Genomic DNA, 26,324 nt, shown 5'->3' with positions numbered 1-26,324 from the left:
TGAAACATTCTGGGTGACGTGTCTGTTTCTGGGCCGATCAATTCAGGGGATGGGATATGCTGATTGGTTTGGTTGGGTCACATGCTTCCTTCTTGAACCAACCACTGTCCAGGAGGACACAATGCTTTGAATGGCTACACATACCAACTCCTGAAGCCAAGGGTGGGGTCAGCCTAGCCTGACATACCTGGACTGAGCATAAGTCGCTCCCAAGGGAAGTCCAGGTAGGAGCTGCCTCAGAAGAGGAGGATGGGTGCTGGGTAGACTCGTCCACCTGGTCTTCTGTGGATCCGATGACCAGGGTTGGGAGCTTGTTGGATAACTCTCGTGACAGCTTTTCTGCACCTCTCAGTCTGTCTCTGGAGCATTTTAACACCAAGGGATGGTTCTTTGAAATGTCAGCATTTAGAGCTGGGATGGGGTCACCACGTGGGCATTCCTGTCACCACCACCAGCATAGTGAACCCTGCATAGTTGCTATATGCCAGGCTCCGTTCTAAGCATTTTGTGTATACCGTCTCCATTTAATCCTTGCAATGACACTGTGCAGTAGTACTATTATTAATAGTCCCATTTTACAGATAAGGAAACTGAGGCACAAAGAGGCTAAATGACTTTTCCAAGGTCACACAGCAGGAGTCCAGGTGTGTTCTCTTGTGTCCTTTTTTCTTTCTCTCTTAGAGTCCAAGTTTTAAGTCAGAAATGTGGTCTTAACTTCACTATTCTGTCTGTCTGTTTAGTAGGGCTGTCTGTTTCTCCTGCACATAGTAGGTGGTTAATGCCTGACATGTGGTAGATATGCAGTGTGTAGACCTTAAATTAAATCAAATACTTCTCAGTCACATTTGAATTCCAAAGCCCTGAGGCTGACTGTATCTGCTTTCGAAAATCCCTTTCATTTCAAAAGCATTTCTGGTTCTTAATGGCTGTACATTTACTAATCCTAGGTTCCCATAAAACAATATTACCTTGTTAATTGGATCGTGAGAAGCCATTAATCGGGCCCTGAGAAATTATCAACCTCCCTGCCCCTGCCGCGTGGGTCGCTCATGGGTGTGTGTGTGTGTGTGTGTGTGTGTGTGTGTGTGTTTCTCTGTTTTGTGTGTGTGTATTGAACAGCTCTGCTACCAGAGAGACGCACATTGTCTTTGACTTCACTCTGTGGGACATGATGATCAGAGGCAGTGGTTGGGAATCAGAGGGTAAAGCTTTCTGTGTTTTGTTGTGTCAGACGTTTAAATGTGATCTGAAGGTGCACTGGGTTTCATGGTGGGAGCCAACACTTGGGGCTTTGCCAAGAAGTAAAGTGGATGACCAGACTGTATTCCTGATGGTGCCACCATAATGGTCTTGAAATTGTGGCACATGCTGGCTTCATGGCTGTGACGCGGCACATCCCGAATGTGTAGGGGGCTGCTTCCCCTCAGGTGCACTGACACTGAAGAATAAGCATGTGCCCCACATGGGGACAAGGGCAGAGCAGTTAGGGAGTGTCTGCCGCTCAGCCTGGGGTCCAGTTTGCCAGGGAAAGCGATCCCAGGCATTTGTGTTGGGGGCAGGTGGTGGTGGGGATGTTATCTCTACAGAGGCTGAAAAATCAGGTGTCTACGGTGTTTCTTCGTGGGGGCACTATTGGCATGTGGAGTGGGGCAGGACTGTTCCATTCACAGCAGGGCAATTAGCATCCTGGCCCTAATCCTTTATTTATTAATTTTTTAAAAGTCTTTTTGAGGTGGACCATTTTTAAAGTCTTTCTTGAATTTGTTACAATATTGCTTCTGTTTTACGGCCCCGAGGCATGTGGGACCTTAGCTCCCCGACCGGGGATCGAACCTGCACCCCCTGCATTGGAAGGCAAAAGTCTTAACCACTGGACCGCTAGGGAAATCCCCCTAAATTCTTTAAATGCCAGCCAGCATTCTCATCTGAGTCTCGACTGGGGAAGAATCGGCTTCCGTATGAACTGGTGTTGGTGGCAGAGTGTATTTCCTTGCTATTGTAGGACCGAGGGCCCTGGGTTTCTACTGGCTGTTGGCCCTCAGCTGCTAGAGGCTGCCCAAGCTCCTTGCCACATGGGTGTCCCAACATGGCTGCTTACTTCTTCAAAGACACCTGGGAGAGAGATTGCCTGGAGCTGGTCTGCTTGCAAGGTGGAGTCTTATAAAATGGAGTGGAACCATGGAATGACATTTCATCTCTTTTATCATACTATTCCAGCTAGAAGCAAGTCACAGGCCCTCCCCACACTCAAGGGGAAAGGATTCAACAAAGGTATGGTCACCCGGAGTCGGGGGTCATCGTGGACCACCCCAGAGTTTGTCTGCCACACACGGTATGGACCAGAAACAATTAAGTGGCTAAGTCAGACACGCTGTAGGCTGGATCCAGTCATTTTTTTTGTTGTTGCTGGTTTTGGATGTCTGGGGCCAAGGCAGGGTTTTGGATGTGCTTATCTTAATGCCTTAGGAAGTGTGAAGACGGGAGTGATTTGTCAAATTTCCAATTTGTCAAAAGCTATACGTATAGTTTGCTTAATTTTTAACTTTCTTCGGTGAAAGATTAAATTAAAAAGTGAGACAAGAGAGGGGAGATAGCCCCATGGGAATCAGCATGTGTTACTTTGGGAACGTTCTCACTTGCATAAAGGTCCCACTTTGCATGTCCCTGTTCTCGGGGCTGAAATCCACGCCCTCCAACAGTCTGCTCTGTTGGATGTGATTTTCCAGCACTGGTGGTCTGTCTGTCCTTCAAGCTGGCTCCTGTTCTCTTTCTAACTGAGACCAAAAATATCTGTCCTCAACATCCAGGTTCAGCCACCTGGACCAGAGAGAGCCCCACCTGCTCTGTGGTCATGAGCATGGTGGCCTCCTCGCCTTGACTCTTTCCCCTGCCCTGTAATCTTTCCAAGTTTAAATCGTGGTCTGAAATGAGCTCTCAGCAGAGCCTGCCTTTGCCAGCCTCCAGGTGCCTAGTGGGAGAGGCGCGCATCTCTCTCTGTGGTTAATTTATCACAGAGAAAGTGGTTTGCCGGGGAGTCCAAATTAGAAGTATCTTTACACATCCTGAAAGTGCTCCAGCGCCCAGGGCTGGGCTTATCTCAGAAAGTGATTCGAACACCAGATGTTCCCTGGCATTATTCTCCTTGACAGAATGTGATTGTCTGAAATGTGTCCCAAGCGCTCTTATGCAAAGAATGTTCTGGGGGCCACCTGCATCAGAATGGCAGCCTGTTGAAAAACATAGCACAGTTGGGTTCCGCCCCAGACTTACTGGATCACAATCTTTGGAGGATCCAGATACCTGTAACTAGGTGATTCTGATGTGCTTAAAAGCCCGAGAACCTCTGGTCCATAGGGTTCCAATGCCTCCCTCCTGTGACCTTGGTAGCTTTTGTCCCTTACTGGACATCTTCAGTCCTCAGTCTGATATTTATGGAGCACCCAGAGACAGATGGCACCTTAGATGGAGACCTTTCATTCTACGAGCATTTATTAAGCACCTCCAGTTTCCCAGGCGTGGCTCTCAGAACCATGGATAATGCAGGAAACAAAACATTAAAAAAAAAAAAACACCAAAAAAACCCTCCCCACTCTCCTGGTGCTTCCATCCAGTGGGGGAATACAGAGAATAAACAAGGGAAGCAAAGTTTCGGGGTGTTAAATAGGGCTTTTTTTTCGATTGGGTGGTCTGGAAAAAGCTCAAAGAGATGACATTTGCCCAAACCTGAAGGAGATGAGGGAGTGAGTCCTGTGGGTGTCAGGGGAGACCTTTCCAGGCAGAGGGAACAGCAAGAGCAAAGGTTTAAAGACAGGAAGACACGTGCTGTTTTAGGAACCACGAGGAAGCCAGCTCCTGGCCAATACAGAATGTTAGCGTATTACACACCATAAAATATGCATTTTTTAGACCATTGCCATTTAAAGCTACAGGTTAGTTATGGGAAGCTTTTCTTTAATTTGAGAATATTTGGCCAATGAAAATTAATCCACCGTAAATGGGAACGTAAAATCATGTAGAAAATCTTGAGAAAAAGGAAATGCGATTGGGATTTTTCTTCTTCCTTGAGAAATGAAATAAAGATAAACAAGTTTGTTTTATCTTACAGTAAACAAAATTCAGGCTCAGTAACTCCCTTTCTGTGCTGCTCGGAACGAAGCATGCATTGCCCGTTGACAATTTTTTGTTGTTATTTTCCTCCAATTTTATATAACTGCACAGTATTGCATTTTTCATTTCACACTTGACATTGCCAACAGGGTCACAAAAAGGATCAACTTAGCGGAAGTATTTCAGGGCTTCCCCAGTTTCCCCAAGAGCTTCACTCTGCCTTGCTATGCAGACTGCTCTCTTTGGAAGCACTTATCTTTTCTTGTTGATTTTCCCTTCTTCACTTGTGAACTGTCAGTAGATATGTCTTGAGGGGTGGTTGGTGGATCTCTGCTGGGTCCTCTTTCTCAGTAGCTTTGCTGGCATTTGTCAGTCCTCCAATGCTACAAGATTCAGCGGTTTCACTTTGCAATAGATGTGCATTGCGTTTGCGTTGTATTTGTAGCTGACGATCAGCAGAGCCTGACAGCCCACCCTTACCAAAGGCAGAGATGCTGCAGCAGGGCTGCGGTCAGTGTCACCGTCAACCAAGGGTCAAGTGACAGTGGGGACTGATTTCCTTAAGGCTCAGTTCATCAACAAGTATTGATAGTTTCTTAGTCTGCCAATGTATTCTCCTCTGTGTAATCCCTTAACTTCAAGAATACAGATAACAAATAGTTGTATAATGAAGACCCTATCAAAGTATGAATGTAAGTTTTTTTTGTGAATGTCAGGAAGTAGTTGTTATATAAATGAGCCAGAGATGGTCCCTGTAGGTTGGCCCCTGTGTTGTTTATTTCTTCATAGCAGACTGGGACCTGTTAGCTCAAGAGCCAAACTCAATTTTTTACGCATCTAATTGTTTTCAATATACCCTAAATAAGCCTATTTTAGCCATTTAGAGCCTGCTCTGCATACCCTGAAAAACTTCCCAATGTCTGTTAGCCATAGACCTCAAGCTGCAGCTGCCCTTTGGAGCTGTTTGACCTGGTGACATCCCACAGTGCTGCTTAGTGACATGTAAGCGCCCTCTCTGATCCTCTTCTCCCTGGGGTTCCCTGCCCTCCTCCCCTTCTGGCTAGGTGCCCTCATGCCATGTCATTTGGAAGGTCTTAGGCTATGAGGGACTTGTGCATCACACAAACTTGTCAAGTTGTTGCCTAGGTAAAGCTTGTTGCATGCTACTGCCACCTTGTGGTCATATCTTTCCCTTGATCAGCCCCCAAATCCCTCAAGCTCATTACAGGGCTGAGACCATTAATCGTTGTCACAAGGTTTAGATTATTGTAGTTTTTAAATAACAAGAGTTAAGAATATCACCAAGCCTAAAAATATTTCTCTAAAACAAACTTAATGAATATTCAAGACATGGATTTTTCTGGGCTTAGATTGTTCCAACAAATAGAATCTAAAATTGGGAAGGATTTGGACCAAGAACTGGGATTTTGGAACAATTTTATAACTTGTATGTAGGAGGGAGGCAGAACCTCAATAATTTGGCTTCAAGCTTGTGGTTTTGATTCCTACCATCCATTTCTTCTGTTGTAACTCGAATTTCCTTTTGGGAGCCACTCCCTGCTAACCCCTCCCACGTGGTTCAGATGGATTAATTTCACTCTTAGTGCAGGACAGTCGTTGACTGGGCAAACCAATAAGCATTGTCCTTTCACCCCCCTAGGCCACAGTTACAGGTCCAAGGTTGAGTACTCAATCAAATTCAACCAATGAAAACCTGGCTCCAGGAGTTTGTTCTAGGAGAGAGAGTCTTGCTTTTCCCTTGTGGATGAGGAGGTGAGATCCAGAGCTGTTGCAGCCACACTGTGACCACAAGAAGAGAGCCCGTCGGTGCACAAAACCCACATATGTGAGACCTGAACAGACTCAGGTGCCTAGGGAAGTGGGGACATCATTTGAACCTTTGTGGTGAGCCACTTCTAAAGCTGGTCCCACTTCTGGACATTGAAGGAGACTAGACATGAACCAGAATTGGATTATTTCTTTGGTCAACTACAATCACAGAAAATTTCTGAGACTTTGTCAGGTGCACACTGGTGTCCTTTGAACCCAAAGAGTCGAGGGTTCAAGTGTAGAGTAACATTTATGGAAAAAATAAAATAAAAGGATTTACTACGGCAAATGGAGGGTTTGCTCCATCTTGGGATATGAGAGGAATTTCCTGCCAAGGAAAAGGAGTAAGATCAGGGAAATCATATCTAGAGAGGAGGTGGCTGGGGTCCTGCGTGGAGACTTAGAGCAGTTACAAAGGACATCTCACAGGGAGGAGGCTTGATGCCTGAGTGTATGATCTCTGGAGAGTATGCAGTAGTTCATGGTGAGAAAAATCATAATAGCTAACGCTGATCAGTTTCTTTGTCCCAGGTGTTCTTCTAAGCACTTTATATACAGTGATTCACTTAATCTTCATACAAACAACACTACAGGTAGATATTATTATTACACACATTTTGAAGATGAGGAAAGTGAGTCACAGATGTTCAGTGATTGGCATCCAAACTCTCACAGTTAGTTCATTGTCATCATCACTAACTCCACCACCTCCCTGACCTTCATCCTTAGAAGCATCCAGCTCTCCTAGGCAGGTAGGAATGCCTGGGGCTTCAGAACCATCCAAAGGCAAAAATAATTAGAATGTATTTCTTCTGGGGAAGAGATAGTTAGGGAGTTTGGGATTGACACGCACACACTGCTATATGTATGTATGTATGTATTTATTTATTTATTTTTAACATCTTTATTGGAGTATAATTGCTTTACAATGGTATGTTAGTTTCTGCTGTATAACAAAGTGAATCAGCTGTATGTATACATATATCCCCATATCTCCTCCCTCTTACGTCTCCCTCCCACCCTCCCTATCCCACCCCTCTAGGTGGTCACAAAGCACCGAGATGATCTCCCTGTGCTATGCAGCTGCTTCCCACTAGCTATCTATTTTACGTTTGGTAGTGTATATATGTCCATGCCACTCTCTCACTTTGTCACAGCTTACCCTTCCCCCTCCCCATATCCTCAAGTCCATTCTCTAGTAGGTCTGTGTCTTTATTCCCATCTTGCCCCTAGGTTCTTCATGACCTTTTTTGTTTTTTTCTTAGATTCCATATGTATGTGTTAGCATACGGTATTTGTTTTTCTCTTTCTGACTTACTTCACTCTGTATGACAGACTCTAGGTCCATCCACCTCACTACAAATAACTCAATTTCATTTCTTTTTATGGCTGAGTAATATTCCATTGTATATATGTGCCACATCTTCTTTATCCATTCATCTGTCGATGGACACTTAGGTTGCTTCCATGTCCTGGCTATTGTAAACAGAGCTGCAATGAACGTTGTGGTACATGACTCTTTTTGAATTATGGTTTTCTCAGGGTATATGCCCAGTAGTGGGATTGCTGGGTCGTATGGTAGTGCTACTTTTAGTTTTTTGAGGAACCTCCATACTGTTCTCCATAGTGGCTGTATCAATTTACATTCCCGCCAACAGTGCAGGAGGGTTCCCTTTTCTCCACACCCTCTCCAGCATTTATTGTTTGTAGATTTTTTGATGATGGCCATTCTGACCGATGTGAGGTGATATCTCATTGTAGTTTTGATTTGCATTTCTCTAATGATTAATGATGTTGAGCATTCTTTCATGTGTTTGTTGGCCATCTGTATATCTTCTTTGGAGAAATGTCTATTTAGGTCTTTTGCCCAGTTTTGGATTGGGTTGTTTGTTGTTTTGATATTGAGCTGCATGAGCTGCTTGTAAATTTTGGAGATTAATCCTTTGTCAGTTGCTTCATTTGCAAATATTTTCTTCCATTCTGAGTGTTGTCTTTTCGTCTTGTTTATGGTTTCCTTTGCTGTGCAAAAGCTTTTAAGTTTCATTAGGTCCCATTTGTTTATTTTTGTTTTTATTTCCATTTCTCTAGGAGCTGGGTCAAAAAGGATCTTGCTGTGATTTATGTCATAGAGTGTTCTATGTTTTCCTCTAAGAGTTTGATAGTGTCTGGCCTTACATTTAGGTCTTAATCCATTTTGAGTTTATTTTTGTGTATGGTGTTAGGGAGTGTTCTAATTTCATTCTTTTACATGTAGCTGTCCAGTTTTCCCAGCACCACTTATTGAAGAGGCTGTCTTTTCCCCACTGGATATTCTTGCCTCCTTTATCAAAGATAAGATGACCACATGTGTGTGGGTTTATCTCTGGGCTTTCTATCCTGTTCCATTGATCTATATTTCTGTTTTTGTGCCAGTACCATACTGTCTTGATTACTGTAGCTTTGTAGTATAGTCTGAAGTCAGGGAGCCTGATTCCTCCAGCTCCGTTTTTCTTTCTCAAGATTGCTTTGGCTACTCGGGGTCTTTTGTGTTTCCATACAAATTGTGAAATTTTTTGTTCTAGTTTTGTGAAAAATGCCAGTGGTAGTTTGATAGGGATTGCATTGAATCTGTAGATTGCTTTGGGTAGTATAGTCATTTTCACAATGTTGATTTTTCCAATCCAAGAACATGATATATCTCTCCATTTATTTGTACCATCTTTAATTTCTTTCATCAGTGTCTTATAATTTTCTGCATACAGGTCTTTTGTCTCCTTAGGTAGGTTTATTCCTAGATATTTTATTCTTTTAGTTGCAATGGTAAATGGGAGTGTTTTCTTAATTTCACTTTCAGATTTTTCATCATTAGTGTATAGGAATGCAAGAGATTTCTGTGCATTAATTTTGTATCCTCTGCAGTGAATTCTCTGCATGGGGCAGAGTAGGAGGGAAGGGGAGCGGGTTTTGGAGTCAGGGGATCTGGTTTCTAATCCTGGCTCTGTCACTGTCTAGCTCTGTGACCTCCAGCTGGTCGCTCCCTCTGGGGGTGTGAGGGTCACAGTTTGATCATCAGGACATTGGGAACAATAGTAATAATCCTGACCATGGGGATGCTTGGTCAAATTGCTCTGTGATCCGTGTATGTGGAAGAATGTGATAAGCCATTAAAGTGGCAAGTCCTGGTAGAAATGAGGAGGTGCTCTTGACAGTGGGAGGACTCTGCTTATGGAGACATGCATTCTGGAACATTCTCTCCAGTTGCCCCTTTGGCAGCAAGATGGAATGGCTGGAAACAGGGACACAATGGGACGCCTCTATTCATGGCTTGCATAAATTAATTCCGGGAACTTTGTGATGGCAAGAAAGAAAGCTTTGAGGAGTTAGCATATGTAGTCACCAGAATTCAACAGGAAGAACCATCTAGTTGGGACAAAGAATGGCGCCTGAATCTCTGGAGGGGGTCAGGAACGCCAAATGCAAGAGTGAGCAGGTGTATGTCTTAGCATCTGTGCAAGGTCCTATAAGAAGGGAATACAGAAAGCAGAAACTTTAAAAAATTTAATTAGATATGCAAGTATTTGAGTCCCCTAATTCCACCCCAGGGTTGCTTATGGTAGGCAGCAAAATCAGGGGCTTTAGGACAACCCTTGAGTCCAGAACATTCTCTCCTGTTGCTTGAAATTCTGACTTTAGGGATTCCCTTCTTTGGGTCTTTTTTGGATTTTGATACCTCCTTTTTTAAAGTTTCAGTCGCTCCTGGGAGGGTCCATTCACCTGTTTTTTCTTCTTTTCTTTCTTTTTTAATTGAAGCAAATTTCACATAACATAAACTGTACCATTTCTAAGTGAATAATTCACTGGCGTTTAGTACACAGTGTTGCAGACACCACCTCTATTTAGTTCCAAGACATTTTTATGACCCCAAAAGGAACCCCCATACCTGTTAGCTAAGCAGCTACTCCTTGTTCTGCTCTTCGCAGCCCCTGGAAACCACCAATCTGCTTTCTATCTCTGTGGATTTACCTATTCTGGATATTTTATGTAAGTGGAACCATACAATACATGGCCTTTTGTGTCTGGCGTCTTTCACTTGGAATGATGTTTTTGAGGTTCATCCACGTTGTAACGTGTATCAGCACATTCCTTTTTGTGGCTGAATAGTATTCCATGATACGTATGTATCACATTTTGTTTATCCTTTCATCACGTGATGGGCATTTGGGTTGTTTCTGCCTTTTGGCTGTTGTGAACAGTGCTGCCATGAGATGCATGTACAAGGGTTTGCCTGAGTATCTGTTTTCAATTCGTTTGGGTCTATATGCAGGAGTAGAATTACTGAGTCATATAGTAATTCTATGTTTAACTTTCTGAGCATCTGCAAAGCTGTTTTCCGCAGTGGCTGCACCATTTTACATTCCTACCAGCCAGTGTACAGGGGTTCCAGTTTCTCCACATCCTTGTCAACATTTATTATTTTCCCTTTTTTGATGATAGCCATCCTCGTGGGTGTGATGTGGTATCTCATGGTTTTGATTTGCATTTCCCTGTTGACTAATGATGCTGAGCATCTTTTCATGTTCTTGTTGGCCACGTATATCTTCTTTGAAGAAACATCTATTTTCAGATTGAGTTATTTGTCTTTTTTTTGTTGTTGAGTTGCAAGAACTCTTTATATATGCTGGATACTAGACCCTTATCAGAGATATGATTTGTGGATGTATCCTCCCATTGTATCCTTTCACCTTCATTCATATGTTTTTAATTGCATCTTAGACCCTGCTGTTATATGTGGATTTGATTAATAAATCTCTTGGAGGGAATCTTTGCTTCTAAGTTTTTGGTGGCGGTGGAATGTCTGTCTTGATGGATCTGTCTTTGCTGATGCTCCTGTAACTCCTGCACACATACCATTTTTTTGCATCGTGGCATTCCTTTTGCCTTCTCTGTGGAAAAGGATGCCCAGAGCCTCACTGGGCATTTCTCGTTAGTCCACAGGCGTCTGGGAAGCAGAGGGGGCTCTGGTACCTTCACAGCCAAGCATGTGCTGACCCTCTGCAGCATTAGTTCATGCACCCGGAAGTCCAATGACACCCTTTTCGTATTACTTACATTTAGTTAAGGCACAGCAAGCAGCTTGGCTTTCCGTGGCCCTGTCTTCCTCCTGACTGTTCTCCAGACAAGTCCACAGCATCTGGGCAAGTCCCAAGGCCATTGTCAGAGAACTTGGAAGCTGCCTTGCAATCCCCGTGGTTACAGAGGAGATGTATTCTGGTTAGTAGCAACATGAAGATCGTTCTAGGAGCAGGGAAGAAACGGCAGACAGTCCAGGCTGGGAACTCTCTTTGGCCTTTGCCCAATGGATGAAGCAGCTGGGGCCTTGGATTCTTCCTTGGGGAATTGAGTTCTGCAAACATCGTACCAGGCAGTACTTGGCCACTTTAGCCTGCCTGATGCTGTATTTCTTTTGCTCCCCTGAGGACCGCGTGGTCCCACTGTTTCCTCTTCACAGTGTGATCAGTGCTGCCTGCCTCCCCCTTGGTTCCCTGGATGGTACCATCCCCTGGGCTGGCACGGCCCCTGCAGCCTCTCAGACCCTCCCACCTCATGGGGGCCCTTCCCCATCCCCAGGGGAAGAACCGGCCCCAGATTCCATCCACACCTGCCAGACACATCCGTCTCGTCTCCGGCCCACAGGACCCCTGAAACAGAAAGCGATCTGGTTCCCAACACACCGATCAGACAGAAAATTAACAGACGTGGCGAAACGCTGGGGCTCCTACTTTGGGGCGCTTGTAAAAATAACAGGACACTTAGTTTTCAAAGGAAAGGCATTATGGCCACTCTTCCCTACATGTCCCAGAGGAAAGGGGAGATCTGTTTTAGCTCCCTGTTTTGAACTAAAATGGTCATATATTTTTTTTTCTACCCCACAGAATTAAGGCAGCAGCAGGTGTGAAAATAACCGCAGTGAGAGTCAGCAGCGAAGACCAGTGGGCAGTCCAGGAAGAAATTGACAATGACAGTGTTCAGACAGCAGCTACCCTCACCTGCGTGGGTCATCACCCGGACACACAGAGCAGGTAAGCGCCGAGATGCTCAAGGTACCTCGGCAGTGGTGAGTTGGGGATGGTTGCAAACGCTGATAGGAAAATAATGACTGTATAAATAAAGTGGTGCCTCTGCATTTTAATTTTTTTGTGCCCTTTTTTTTTTTTTAATTTTATTTATTTATTTATTTATGGCTGTGTTGGGTCTTCGTTTCTGTGCGAGGGCTTTCTCTAGTTGTGGCAAGCGGGGGCCACTCTTCATCGTGGTGTGTGGGCCTCTCATTATTGCGGCCTCTCTTGTTGCGGAGCACAGGCTCCAGATGCGCAGGCTCAGTAATTGTGGCTCACGGGCCTAGCTGTTCTACGGCATGTGGGATCTTCCCAGACCAGGGCTCAAACCCATGTCCCCTGCATTGGCAGGCAGATTCTCAACCACTGCGCCACCAGGGAAACCCTTGTGCCCTTTTTAAAAAAATTTTTATTTAATTTTTTTTTTATACAGCAGGTTTTTATTAGTTATCCATTGTATACATATTCGTGTATACATGTCAATCCCAATCTCCCAGTTCATCCCACCACCACCCTCCCCCGCCTCCACGTTCCCCCCTTGGTGTCCATATGTTTGTTCTCTACCTCTGTGTCTCTCTTTCTGCCCTGCAAACCGGTTCACCTGTACCATTTTTCTAGGTGCCTCTGCATTTAATGGGAGATGTGTTCCTTTGAGTTCATCAGCTCAGCTCCGTCCTACAGCTTCTGAATGTATTATCGGATGTGCTGCAGGATGAGGGCTTTATCCTTTGTGCTCTTTATACATCAATGACCTAATGAGGTTGACGATCTCAAAAATTACCTGAACGCCTATTTCTCACAGTGCAGGGTTTGAGAACCGTTATTTTAAAATCTTATTATTGTTCCTGTTATTGTTGGCAGTAAAGAGCTGAAGAATGAAATGGGGGAAATAGAAATGATTTAAGAGGCAAGGGGGAAATGTACTTTTTTACGAGTGAACTGAGGGTGCCTCTAGCTGTCAAGTAATTGTCTCTCAGTGCTTAAAGGTCGTCGTTTTGCAGCTATCACACCCGGGTATTGGCATATGGGCTCGGGATGTGAGGTTGGGGAACTTGGCACTGCTGGCAGGTCTTCTCCAGCTCCGAGAGCAGCAGTGCAGGGTTTTATGGGGCTGAGCTTGCCTGGGAAGCAGAAGGAGGTTGTTGCTAATAATCTTGCATCTGGGCTCCCAACAGGCAGAACGAGCTCTCACCCCTGTTGCCACAGTCTTTTCTACAGTCTCTTGGCCTCTCTTCTCTTCCCTTTTGACTGAGCAGTGCTGGCCACGCAGTTCCCCCGGCTTTAGAACCACCGGTGGCTCCCACTTCAGCCAGGATGAGACCCCCCGCTCCTCAGGCTGCCATAGAGCCCTGTTTAGATCTTTCACTTATCATCTTCTAGCGTCACAACCTGTTCTCTTTTCTTTCGTTTCTTGTTTTCTTTTTTCTTTTTTTGCCACACGGCGCAGCATGCAGGATCTTAGTTCCCCGACCAGGGAGTGAACCTGCGCCCTCTGCAATGGAAGGGCGGGAGTCTTAACCACTGGATCACTAGGGAAGTCCCTCTTTTCTTGTTTTAAAGCCCTTTGAGGTCCACGATGTTGGGCACCAAAGGGGCACTGGGTGAATGAATGAGGGAGCTGGTGGGTGGGTGGGAGCATGAGAAATGGAGAGGTTGTGTGGAGCTTGCCTTTTCTAATGGATTTCTAGGCTGAGGGCTGTCTCTGCTTGGGCGACCTCAGCCAACCTCAGCTAGAATTCTGTTCTGCCTGATTTTGAAGAGCTCTTTCAAAGGGAAAGAGTGACTCAGGTTGAGTGATCAAAAGCCTCTGATTAGGAATATTGACCAGGTGATCTGGGTTCCTCTCACTCCCACTCAACATCCTGGTCATCGTCCTTTACATCCCTTGACAGAGCTTTTATTCTGCAGCCTCATGTGACCCATGGTTTCCCTGGAAACCTGAATCTACTGTCTGAACACTCCCCTATCCTGAGCTGTCGATACCTGGAAAGAGTCTAGGTTTTTTATATTTGCTCAGTTGCAAGTACTAGAATTCTCACCTAAAAGTGGCTGCAACCATAGGATTTTGTCATCTCATGTGACAAGAAGTTTGGAGGTGGGTGGTTCTGTGGTTGGTTAATCCAGCAGCACAATTGTGTCACCCAGGTGCATTCCATCTTTCTACTCTATCATGCCCAATTCACTGGCTGTCATCCTCCAGCTTGTTTCCTCATGGCTGCAAGATGGCTGCAGCAGTTCCAGGCATCACAAACTTATCTAGTTGTATACAACGACTGGAAGGGAGGGGGGCTTCTCTTTTTGCCAGGAAAGAAGACCTTTCCAGCTGGAAAGAAGACTTTCCCTGGAAGTCTAAGATCTCATCAGTAGTTCCATGTCTTTGCTCAAGAAGCAGGGTAGTCTGGAAAATTGAATATCTGGTATTATTTTCAGGCTTTGTACTGAGAGATAGTCTTTGATGTCAGGGAGAAGGGTGGTCAGCGAGCAGTATTTGCCACGCTTCTTAAAGCTGGGATCTGTCCAGGGTTGTGCCTTGATCTCTGTTTATTTATTTATTTATTTATTTATTTATTTTTTATTTATGGCTGTGTTGGGTCTTCGTTTCCGTGCGAGGGCCTTCTCTAGTTGCGGCAAGCGGGGGCCACTCTTCATCGCGGTGCGCGGGCCTCTCACTGCCGCGGCCTCTCTTGTCACAGAGCACAGGCTCCAGATGCGCAGGCTCAGTAATTGTGGCTCACGGGCCCAGCTGCTCCGCGGCATGTGGGATCTTCCCCGACCAGGGCTCGAACCCGTGTCCCCTGCATTGGCAGGCAGATTCTTAACCGCTGCACCACCAGGGAAGCCCCCTTGATCTCTGTTTTGACTCCACTGGAAGACTTCCTCTTGATTGCTGGGGTGTTTATCCAGTGGACTTTGTCTGACTGATGCCCTTAGGTACCACACGAACGAAGCCCAAGCAGAAAGGGCTCCTCGACTCCTCGTGCACGTGGAGAAATTCAGGGGGGACAGGTGCCAGGGGTGTCTGGATGCAGCATTCTTAGCAGCCTGTCTCTTTGTCTTTCCTCTGGGTTGGCATCGTCTCCAGCAGGGCTTCCCAGCATCAATCCTACTGGCTTGGTCAGAACACTGTTCTGCCCCATCACATCCAGCGCAAGTCTTGGGGCTGCTCATCACTGGATCTGCCTGGGGTAACATGGACCTTGTACTCACTCCGAACCAATCTCTGTAGCCAGCTGTAAAAGTAGGGGATGGGTGGACCCACCTGAATGACTTGGGCTTAGAGTACGGGAGAGGGTTCTTGGGGGAAAATGGGAGGGCAGAAACAAGAGGTGGCCAGGAAGTTACGACAGTCCTGCTGACCCTCTTGTTGGGCTGGAGGAGCCCCAGTGGGATGCCCGGACTTACACCCTCAGAAATCACTGTGTGGGTCTCTAACGGCCGTCTCCGTGGTCTGCACATGGGAAACTGACTTGGTTGAAATACTGGCTGATGGAGTGGTGATGTTTTAAATTGAAGGGAAAACACAGGCTGTGGTTATCACTGTCGGTTCTGAGAGAATCAATTTTGCATTCTCTTTAGAAGAGATTAAAAAAGTTACAAGAGAAAAAAAGTAGTTACATAACCAGAGTTACATAAGTATGAGACATTGCAGCGTCCTCTTCTTCTCTTGCTTCACTTTCCGTTTTTGCCCTTCCCTGGGCTGTTAGAAGGGCAGGGATTGTTGCTGGCATGACAATTTATGCTTATCTAATATCCCTCTAAAATCGCTTCCATAATCTAAATAAATAATTGCTTCTTTTTATACTTTTTTTTTCTGTTGTTGAATTGTGAGATCAAATGAGGTGTGAAATACCAGCTCATGGACCGTGTTTGTCAGGCTAACAAAGTGAATCTATGAATATATCCCTAACAAAACATCCCGCCGAAAGCTGTAATCTCTGAATTGTGACAACCTTGGGCGGAATAGGGTTTTTAATAGAATATAATGTACCAACTGCCTGAAGTTCTGTGATAAGAATTAAAAATGTGTCAGTATGGGAAGACTCAATGGGCTCGGTTAGGAAGGCAGAAAGGTCTTAATTCAAAATATTTTAATGAACACTCATTGTGAGGAAATGTGAGTAATAAAGATGGAAACCACAAGGGACTTCCCTGGTGGTGCAGTGGTTAAGAATCCACCCGCCAATGCAGGGGACACGGGTTCGAGCCCTGGTCCGGGAAGATCCTACATGCCACGGAGCAACTAAGCCCGTGTGCCACAACTACTGAGACCATGTGCCACAACTACTGAGCCTGCGCTCTGGAGCCTGTGCTCCGCAACAAGAGAAGCCACCGCAATGAGAAGCCCGTGCACCGCAAAGAAGAGTAGCCCCCGCTTGCTGCAACTAGAGAGAAAGCCCGCACGCAGCAATGAAGACCCTACGCAGCCAAACATAAATAAAATTAAATCTTAAAAAAAAAAGATGGAAACCACAAGATAATGAGTCGCATTGCCCAACGAAGCGAGAAGGGATTAGAAAAATAAGCAAATTTGAAAGTGTTCAGAACAGATAAAGCGAAACCAAGAGAAATGAAAGCCGGATGATGGACTCTTGGTGTGGAAACCACGTGCAGCCAGCTAGGTTGAGACGAGGTGGTTTCTTCAGTGATTTCTGTCTGGCCGTTGGGACCCAAACCTCAGAGAAAATAAGGTGCCACTCTGTGTGGTCAGAAACCACAATGCAGAGCTCATTCTCGTCTGAAAGTTGGTACAGAGGCAGAGAGACGCTCCGGGGAGCACCATGGAAACGGGAATCTGCGCTGCTCCGTAGGATAGAAGAGCCAAACCCTAAATTTACGTTTGTTGTATAGAATGGAAAGCACGGCAAAAACAAACTTTCGTTAATCCATTTTTGAGATTTTTCTGTGAAAAGTTCTTGAAAGAAATAGACACACCCCACATGACTGTAGCCCAGTTGAAGGTGAAATCGACATCAAAGTTAAATGTTTACTGTGAAGTGTTACCATGTTTGAACATCTGGATTCAATGTTTCAGGAGTTTTTCTTCGCCTGCTCTAATCCAGAAGTGATTATAACGGGTTGAGCAGAAGAAGGGATCACCCTCTCAACTAACTTGACTAACTCATTGCTTTTTGTGAAATTTAGCAGTTGAACCTTAAGGAACAAACAGTGGTAATAGAGGAAAAGTCACCATGTCGTGTGTCATTTTATGGATCCGTGAAACATGAACCAGGCTAAATCTTTTATTGTGCTTAAGGCGTCTTATTCAAGTTAGAGAAGAAGAAGGAGAAAGAGGAGGAGAAGGAGGAGGAGGAGGGGGAGGGGAAGGGGAAGGAGAAGGAGAAGACGAAGAAAAGGAGGGGGAGAGGGAGGGGGAGGAGGAGGAGGAAGACAGGTCAGTGATGGTAACAGTTGCCTCTGTTTCTAAGAAGTATAAGTAGATTTTTCCCACCAGACTCAGTTCAGGGTGGTTACTTTCCTTCTGTAAAATGTTTTATTGAGATGTAAAAGATAGAACACGTGGAACGTTATAGTATGTCTCTGAGGGCAGTTTTGTGGGATTGTGTTCCTTATCTATTTGAAAAACTTCTTGAAAAACCATATCATTCGGTGCCTGACACCATTGTAAGTCTTTGCGGGAAAACACACTTCTAAAAGTCAGAAATCTTAGAGCCCTAGGAGGCAGATAACTATTATCATTCCCATTCAACAGATGTGTAAACTGAGGCACAGTTTCAATGATTCCCCCAGGTCTCAGAACCAGTAAGTAGCCAAAGCACTCTGCCTTTCGGGTCTGCGCTCTTGTCCACGACCCTGGGCTCTTCACGAGGCACGAGGAGATGCCCCTGCTGTGTACCCTCCTTCCCCCCCACCCCATCCTTCAGCTCTCTTGCCTCAAGTGGACCGAAAACTCAGTAAAAAGCAGCGTGCACAGCACTAGCAGACCATCTAGCATGTGGAAATAGGCGCTGTAGTGAGTTGAAGGGTGGCCCCTCAAAGGATGTGTCCACGTCTGAATCCCTGGAACTTGTGAATGTGACCCTATTTGGAAAAAGGGTCTTTACAGAGGTAACTCAGAATCTTGAGAAGAGGTGATCATTCTGGATTATCTGGGCAGGCCCTCAATCCAACGACATGTCAGTATAAGATAGACACACAGAGGAGCAGGCCACGTAAAGATGGAGGCTCAGACGGGAGGGATGCAGCCACAAACCAAGGAAGCCTGGTGCCACCAGAGGCTGGGCAAGGCAATGAATGGATCTCCCCTGGAGGCCCTGATGACACCTTGATTTTGGAGCCCTGGCTTCCAGAACTGTGAGAGAATAAATCTCTATTGTTTTAGGCCATTACATTTTTGGTAATTTGTTGAAGCAGCCCTAGGAAACGAATACGGGGACTCAATGACTACTTGGCAAATGAATAAATCAAGGCATCTCAATCCTGGATGTGTATCAGAATAGCCTGGGAGTCTCTAAAAACCACACATTCCTTAGACCTTAACCCCTAATTGGGTCACAGGCATTGTTATTAAAAAAAAAAAACAACGCTAGTGATTTTAATGTGTAGCCAGGGATACAGGAATAAATGAAATGTTAATGAATTTAAGCACCATAAAGAAGTAAAGGTACTTTGTTTTTTAAACAATTTTAGGATTGGAAAATAATTGACTTAGAGCACGGAATTCTTGGATTTACAATAGCATTTGCCACTGCACGCCTGGAGACCTCTGAGTACCAGCTATCACAACAGTTCAAAAATCACGATTTGATGTATAGAAATGCATCGTGCCCTGGACTGGTTTGTAATTCTCTCTAGAAAGTGGCAACAGAATTCACCTATAGGAAACAGAGGCGTCCTCCCCTCCCCCCAAAAGGGACCAGACCAGCTGAAGAAAAGAAAAAAAAATATTTAAAAAAGATTTCTCCTCTTTTCCTAACCAGTGGGAAACTCTTTGTGCATTTATACAGCTGGCTAGTTTCAGCCTAAGTGTAGTAGAAAGCTTCTTACTTCAGAAGTAATAGATGTTTAGCTGTAGAAAATTTAGAAAATACAACTGAGTAAAATGGAGAAGATAAAAGTCATCTCTGAACCAATGTATGAGTCATAGGCAGCCATTGTTACTATTTTGATGAGTATATCTGCACATGCTTATCGTTCACATGTATATGAATGTACATAAATACATGATTTTTGGCAATACTAGAATTTGTTTACCTTTGAAAGCTGTCGTTTTCTGTAATAATGTAGAATAAATACATGGCAGCATCTTTTCATGTCATTAGATATTTAACCATAAAAAGAATTATCAACCCTTTTGAAAAACTGAGGAAAGTGGTGGATTCCTCCCTCCCAAAACTACAAATATGCACACATAAACATTGTTTTCTAACAATTTCAAATAAATGGGGCCTTTCCATGAACCTGTAATTTTTAATGTAATATTTAAAAGTGGTATATAGTATTCTGTTGATATTATAGAGGTGTGTTTTATTCATTTACCATGTTTTGTTTTTTCCTCTTTAAAACTTTGCTTCTGGCCATTTGTATGCTGTTTTATTTTTTCCTCCTTTTAAACATTCTTTTTTTTAAACATAAAATGTCTGTTGCATATTCTTGTAGGTAAGTCTTTGGGAGAGAAAGCTACAAGTGAATGGGTAGGTTCAAAAGACATGACTATGTTTTAAGTTTGTGATGCTTTTGTGAAATTTTCCTGCCAGTTTACACTGCCAGCTCCGTGTAAGAGTGCCCAGTTCTCCGTTCCTTTGCCAACTTTGGGCATTGCCTTAAAAAGATAATTTGATAGTTGAAGTATGGCTGTCTGCTTGCATTGACATAATTTCTGGTGAAGTTTAACAATTTTTGTCATGTTTGACTGCAAATATTTTTCCCTACCTGTTGTCTTTAGTGTTTTTTTTTTGTTTGTTTCTTTTGTTATTTTTGTATTCTGACTTTAGCGATGTTGTAGGCTTTTGTGTTGTCCCATCCAGTCATCATTTTCTTTCCAGTCAAGGGCTCCCACCCGGAGGAGGGATGGTGTAGGGGCGGGCAGGATGCGTGAAAGGCTCTGTCAAAACCCACCCGTGAGGCACTTCCCTGCTGGTCCAGTGGGTAAGACGCCGCGCTCCCAGTGCAGGGGGCCTGGGTTCGATCCCTGGTCAGGGAACTAGATCCCGCATGCTGCAACTAAAAAAAGATCCCATATGCAGCAACTAAGACCCGGCATAGCCAAATAAATACATAAATAAATATTAAAAAAAGGCCACCCATCAGCCCAGCCTCTGAGTGGTGTCCGAGAGAACCGGAGCCAGACACTGGTTAAAGCGGTGGAGAGAGATTTTATTCAGAAACCATTGCAATGAGGGAAGAGAGACCCCAGGGTAGAATTGGGCTCCATTCCCAATACAGTAAAGACAGCTGGAGGTTTACAGCCAAGGAACAGAGTGGGCGTGGCGTCGGTAGATGGTAGATTGCCAAAAGGAGACAGTGAGGGTAAGGGGATTCTTGCTAGACTGACCAAACCAGATTCTTGCTGAGGGCAGGCCGGACTGATCAGACACCAAGCGTGGGCGTGAGGAATCTGATCGGGTGTGGGGGCGACCGGCCATGGGGGGGGGTGGGATGTCTCTAAACTGACTTAGCAGGACTCTTGCTGTAATTGGGCTACGCCGGTGTGGCAAGGACACGGCCACCGTCAAGGGGAGGGAGGGCTCAGAGGAGCCGGTCTCAAGTTCGGTTAAAGCGAGAGTCTTTGTCCTGTGACTGCCCAGAGCAGTACCCACTGCTGGCCTGGCAGAGGCAGGTAGTATGAGTGGGAATTAAACCTTGGTCATCTTAAGCCATTGAGGGTTTTTTTTTTTAATTGAAGTATAGTTGAATTACAAGATCGTTTTAGTGTCAGGTGTACAGCAAAGTGATTTGTGTGTGTGTGTGTGTGTGTATTCAGATTATTTTCCTTTATAGGTTATTACAAGATACTGAATATAATTCCCTCTGCTGTACGGTAAATCCTTGTTGCTTATCTATTTTATGTACAGTAGTTTGCATCTGTTAATCCCAAACTCCTAATTTATCCCTCCCCCCTTCCCCTTTGGTCACCACAAGTTTGTTTTGTGTCTCTGAGTCTGTTTCTGTTTCGTATCTAGAGTCATTTCGTTACCAGCCTGAGCCGGAACCGAACTCAGGTTCGGCTGCCCATTGTCTCTCAAAAATTCAATGTTTGAGAGGCAAGGGGTGGTGGAAAAAGAAAAATGCTTTATTCAGGAAGCTGGTGACCCCGGGACGATGGCAGACTAGCATCCCCCAGGCGATCTCCCCATCGCCGATCAGGGGGCAAGAGCTTTTAAAGGAAAGCTTCCAGGGTGCGCAGGTGGGGGCCACGTGCAGAGCAGCACCGTCAGCTGGCAGTCATCTTGAAGCTGGTGGTCTGGTGGTCTGGTCAGTGTCATCTTGATTGTTTTAAGCACACTTAATCTTCAACTCCAGTGTTGGTTTGTTCCCATTTTCTTGAGGCCAGTTCCTGGAATCGTGCAAGCCGTGGATTCAGTACTGCTCTAAATGGAGCAGCTTGTGTCATGGTTATCATGCCATTAGCTTTTTCCCTCTGGTGGCTGTTTTAGCATCTGCAGAACAACTCAGGAATGTGCGTCAGACACTGTTATCTAAGTCCTTCAGGGAGGAACTAAAGATTCTGTGATGCTATTGCCCTAACCATTAACTGCCTGAGCCTGCTTTTTAGTGACTCAGGGGAGGCCTGGGAGACTACAGCTTTTCTACAAACAAGAGACAGGGCACATGGAAGGGCCTTTGTACATGGGAGGGCCCCTCAGGGCCCTGCTCGTTTTCAATGTGTATTCTTTTTTGATTCTACATATAAGTGATATCATATAGTATTTGTCTTTCTCTATCTGACTTACTTCACTAAGTATAATATTCTCTAGGCCTATCCATGTTGCTGTAAATGGCAATATTTCATTCTTTTTTATGGCTGAGTAATATTCCATTTTTTATATACACACCACGTCTTCTTAAACCAGTTGTCTGTTGATGGGTACTTTCTATGTCTTGGCTATTGTAAATAGTGCTGCTATGACCATTGGGTGCATGTATCTTCTTGAAATAGAGTTTTTGTCTTTTCCTGATAGCCCAGAAGTAGGATTGCTGGATCACATGGTAGCTCTATTTTTAGTTATTTAAGGAACCTCCATACTGTTTTCCATAGTGGCTGCACCAATTTACATTCCCACCAACAGTGCACGAGGGTTCCCTCTTCTCCACACCCTCTCCAGCATTTATTATTTGCAGGCTTTTTGATGGTAGACGTTCTGAACAGGGTGAGGTGATACCTCATTATGGTTTTGATTTGCATTTCTCTGATACCTAACGATGTTGAGCATCTTGTCATGTGCCTGTTAAGCCATTGAGGTTTGAATTCACTTGTTACCACAACGTGAATAGTCTATCCTGACTGATACAAAGGGTACCCAAGTATACAGTTAAAAAATATTAAGATTTTTTTTGAGCAGTTTCAGGTTTACAGAAGAATTGAGTGGAAATTACAGGAAATTCCCATATTACTCCCCGACATACAGTTTCCCCATGATTAACAGCTGGCATTATTAGTGTGGCACATTTGTTACAATTGATGAGCCAATATTAAAGATGCATTCTTTCTTTTTTAAACTTAACTTTTATTTTATACTGGAGTCTAGTTGATTTGCAATGTTGTGTTAGTTTCAGGTGTATAGCAAAGTGGTTCAGATACACATACACAGATATCCATTCTTTTTCAGATTCTTTTCTCATATAGGTTATTACAGAATATTGAGTAGAATTCCCTGTGCTATACAGTAGGTCCTTGTTGGTTATCTATTTTATATATAGTAGTGTGTATATGTTCATCCCAAACTCCTAATTTATCCCTCCCCCCCCTCACCTTTCCCCTTTGGGAACCATAAGTGTGTTTTCAAAGTCTGTGAGTCTGCTTCTGTTTTGTCAATAAGTTCATTTGTGTCATATTTTAGACTCCACATAGAAGTGATATCATATGACATTTGTCTTTCTCTGTCTGACTTACTTCACTTAGTATGATAAAGATGCATTCTTATTAACTAAAGTCCACAGTATACATTAGGGATCACTCTTTCTGTTGAACATTCTCTGGGTTTGGATGATGCATAATGACAAGTATCCACCATGCCGGCATCATACCAAATACTTTCACTGCCCTAAAAATCCTCTGGGCTCCACCTAATCATCCTTCCCTCCCTCCACCCCAAACCCCTGGTAACCCCTGATCTTTTTATTATCCTTATAGTTTTGCGTATTCCAGAATGTCATAGAGTTGGAATCACAGAATGTAGCCTTTTCAGATTGGCTTCTTTCACTTAGTAACATGCATTTAAGGTTCCTCCACGTCTTTTCACGGCTTGCTAGCTCATTTCCTTTCAGCACTGAATGATATTCCATTGTCTGGATGAACCACCGTTTATTTATCCATTCACCTGCCAAAGGACATCTTGATTGCCTCCAAATTTTGGCAGTTGGGAATTAAGCTGCCATAAACATCTGTGTGTGTATTTTTTGTGGGCTTAAGTTTTTAACTCCTTTAGGTAAACACCGAGGAACGTGATTGCTGGATCTTATGGTAAGACTATGTTTAGTTTTGTATGAAACTGCCAAACTATCGCTGAAAGTGACTACACCATTTTGCATTCCCACCAGCAAAGAATAAGAGCTCCTGTCTCTGCCCCGTATCCTCACAGATATTTTGTTGTTAGTGTCTTGGGTTTTAGCTACTCTAATAGGTGTGCAGTAGTTTCTCACTGTTGTTTTAATTTGCAACTCCCTAAGAACATAAGATGTGGAGCATGTTTTCATAGGCTTATTTTCCATCTGTATCTCTTTTTTGGTGAGGTGTCTGATCAGATCTTTGGCCCATTTTAAAAATTGGGTTGTTATTTCTTATTGCTGTGTGTTAAGAGGTCTTTGTAGATCTTAGATACCCATCCTTTATCAGTTATGCGCTTTGCAAATATCTTCTCCCAGTCTGTGGCTTGTCTTTTCATTCTCTTAATCAAATATACATTTTGAGTAGTGATACCATGTAGGGAATAAGTTCATAGGTTTCAAAGTGGCTACATTTATTTGATGAAGAAGTTTTCCTAATTCTCAGTATGGCTAGTTTGGAGCAGAAACCTTTATATTTGGGTGTTTGGGTGTGGTTGCTGCAAGAATGTGTCTTACTTTATGCCTCTGAGTCCTCCTGCTGACCAGGAGGGCCTTGCTGGCTGAGGACTGTATTCCTGGCAGGCTCATTCCTAGAAATCCCTTGTGGCCACCACATGGCCTCTGACTGTGGTCTCTCCCCACTAATCCAGTCTGCTACCAGCTGCTAGACTAATCTTAAAATACCGCTTTCATCACCACCGAGTGGTTCCCTGTTGCCTGTCTCAGCAAGTCTAAACAATTGGCTTGACTTTTTATGCTCTTTTTAGAAGCAGGGTTCTCTCTGTCACCCAAGATGCTCAGAACTCTGGTGCAAGAGACAGATGCCGGGACAGCAAACTCAGCCAGTAGGTGGCGCTCTGCAGAGTTTTAGGACAAGAGCCCAAGTGCAGCAGAACAAAGAAGAGGATGCAATGGAGGAAAAGTCAGCTCAGAGGAAGTGACATTTGAATTGGTCCTTAAAGGATGAGTGGACATTTAAACCTAAACAATTCTGGGAAGGTGCCCTATTAAGCCATTCTTTAAATAATACAAACGCTTGTATTGTATTCGTTTTCCAGAATGTTCTTTAATGCACAAGTTTGATAGTGGTTGGATTGTCTCAGAATGTGGAGCATCTGTGGAGAGTAGACCTGGATGGGGCCGTTTTGAATAGTCTCGAAAGGTGCCAACATGGGAGGAGTTTTCAGGGGGTATTGGAAGCAGATCCTATTAAGTGCAACACTTATTTAGCACCTACTTTGTGCCAGGTTCTATGCTGTATATTATCCCTGTGAATTATCAAAATATACCCGTGAAGAAGGTAGCACAAATAACCCCACTTACAGATGCGGAGAGTGAGGCTCAGATATTAAGGGTCCACAGCTTGGTCCCATAGCTAGGACTGCTTTATCTGGGATTTGAACCCAGATTTCAAGATCCTAGAACAGTGCCTGGCACACAGTAGGCACTCAACAAACATATGTCAGATCATTCTAAGCCCAAGACTCCTTCCCCAGCACCAGGGAAAAAGGGAAGAGAGTGGTGCTGAAGGGAAACTCTGCCAAAGGTCAACACTTGGGCAGGATTTTGGTGGCCTCCCCAAATCCCCAATTTAAGCAACATTGTTTGAGGCTATAGGAAGCTCAGCCTTAATCATTGCTTTGTCAGTTTCATGCATTATGGGTCCTTTGTGAAATAGAAATAGAGAACAGAGTGTCTCTCAGACACTCAAGTATCATGGAGATTCAGACATGCCCTTTCTTCCTGAGTGCAGATTTTATTTCTACTGTGGGATTTAACTTCTGTAGTTCCCTGATGAAGGCAGAAACTGAGCCAGAGGAAACGGGAGGCTTTCTTTGCAAAGGTCTGCCCAAATGGTGACCTGCCATGGGAGCCTTTGCAACAGATTTCTGATGGGCGGTTCATGAAATTAATCGAGGGTAACCTGCAAAGTTGATGCTCTTGGGAATGACTCTTTGTTTGGCCTTTTAGGTTGGTATTTGTCAGAAACCCCAGCCGCTCCATTAAATCATTTTCATGTCATTATTGTGATGTATTTATTTACTTATTTTGACATGTTTATTATGATGACATTATAGATGTCATTGACCAAATTGACCATTGGAACTAGGAAACCTTCCTCAGGTCTGGTGCAAGTCTTTGACAAAAGCAATCAAATGAACCTTTGAGCGCTTCCCCCGAGCCCTCCACCCCTACACTTCCCTCGCAGTTTCCTGGAGAAAATACTCTGTGATTGGAAAGTATTCATTTAATGCAACCTGCCTCAACCAAGCATCCATTCCTGTAAACCTACAGAAAAGGTAGTACACCTGGTTACCTTTTTTTTTCCTGTGTGAGCAGAAACCTCCATGTTTTTTGAAAGGACATTTGATTTGGTTTCATCCAGCTCCATGGCCAGCGTCCTCTGTTGCTTTCTGTGGGTCCAGGTGCAACGTGGCTCCGTATTCTGTCACCTGTATCCAGACATAACTATTTAAAGCCACTTGATGCTGTTTGCTGGAGGGACGTGCAGCCTTCCACCCCCAAAGACGTTCCTCCGTCTCATCAGAAGATCCACTTTTTAATTTT

General features: G+C 44.2%; 1 protein-coding gene across 1 annotated transcript in view; it reads left to right on the top strand.

The window, feature by feature from the left end:
- TMEM132B (transmembrane protein 132B) overlaps positions 1-26,324 on the top strand; it is a 373,207-nt gene that overhangs the window by 186,252 nt on the left and 160,631 nt on the right. Inside the window, exon 3 of the mRNA XM_036823382.1 lies at positions 11,850-11,996. Coding sequence (XP_036679277.1) covers positions 11,850-11,996 — 147 coding nt within the window. The remainder of the gene's footprint in view (positions 1-11,849; positions 11,997-26,324) is intronic.

Source organism: Balaenoptera musculus, chromosome 14 (assembly GCF_009873245.2).
Source record: "Balaenoptera musculus isolate JJ_BM4_2016_0621 chromosome 14, mBalMus1.pri.v3, whole genome shotgun sequence".
NCBI classification, from domain to species: domain Eukaryota; kingdom Metazoa; phylum Chordata; class Mammalia; order Artiodactyla; family Balaenopteridae; genus Balaenoptera; species Balaenoptera musculus.
The sequence above is the reverse complement of the archived record's forward strand: the minus strand, read 5'-3'. Positions and strand labels throughout refer to the sequence as shown.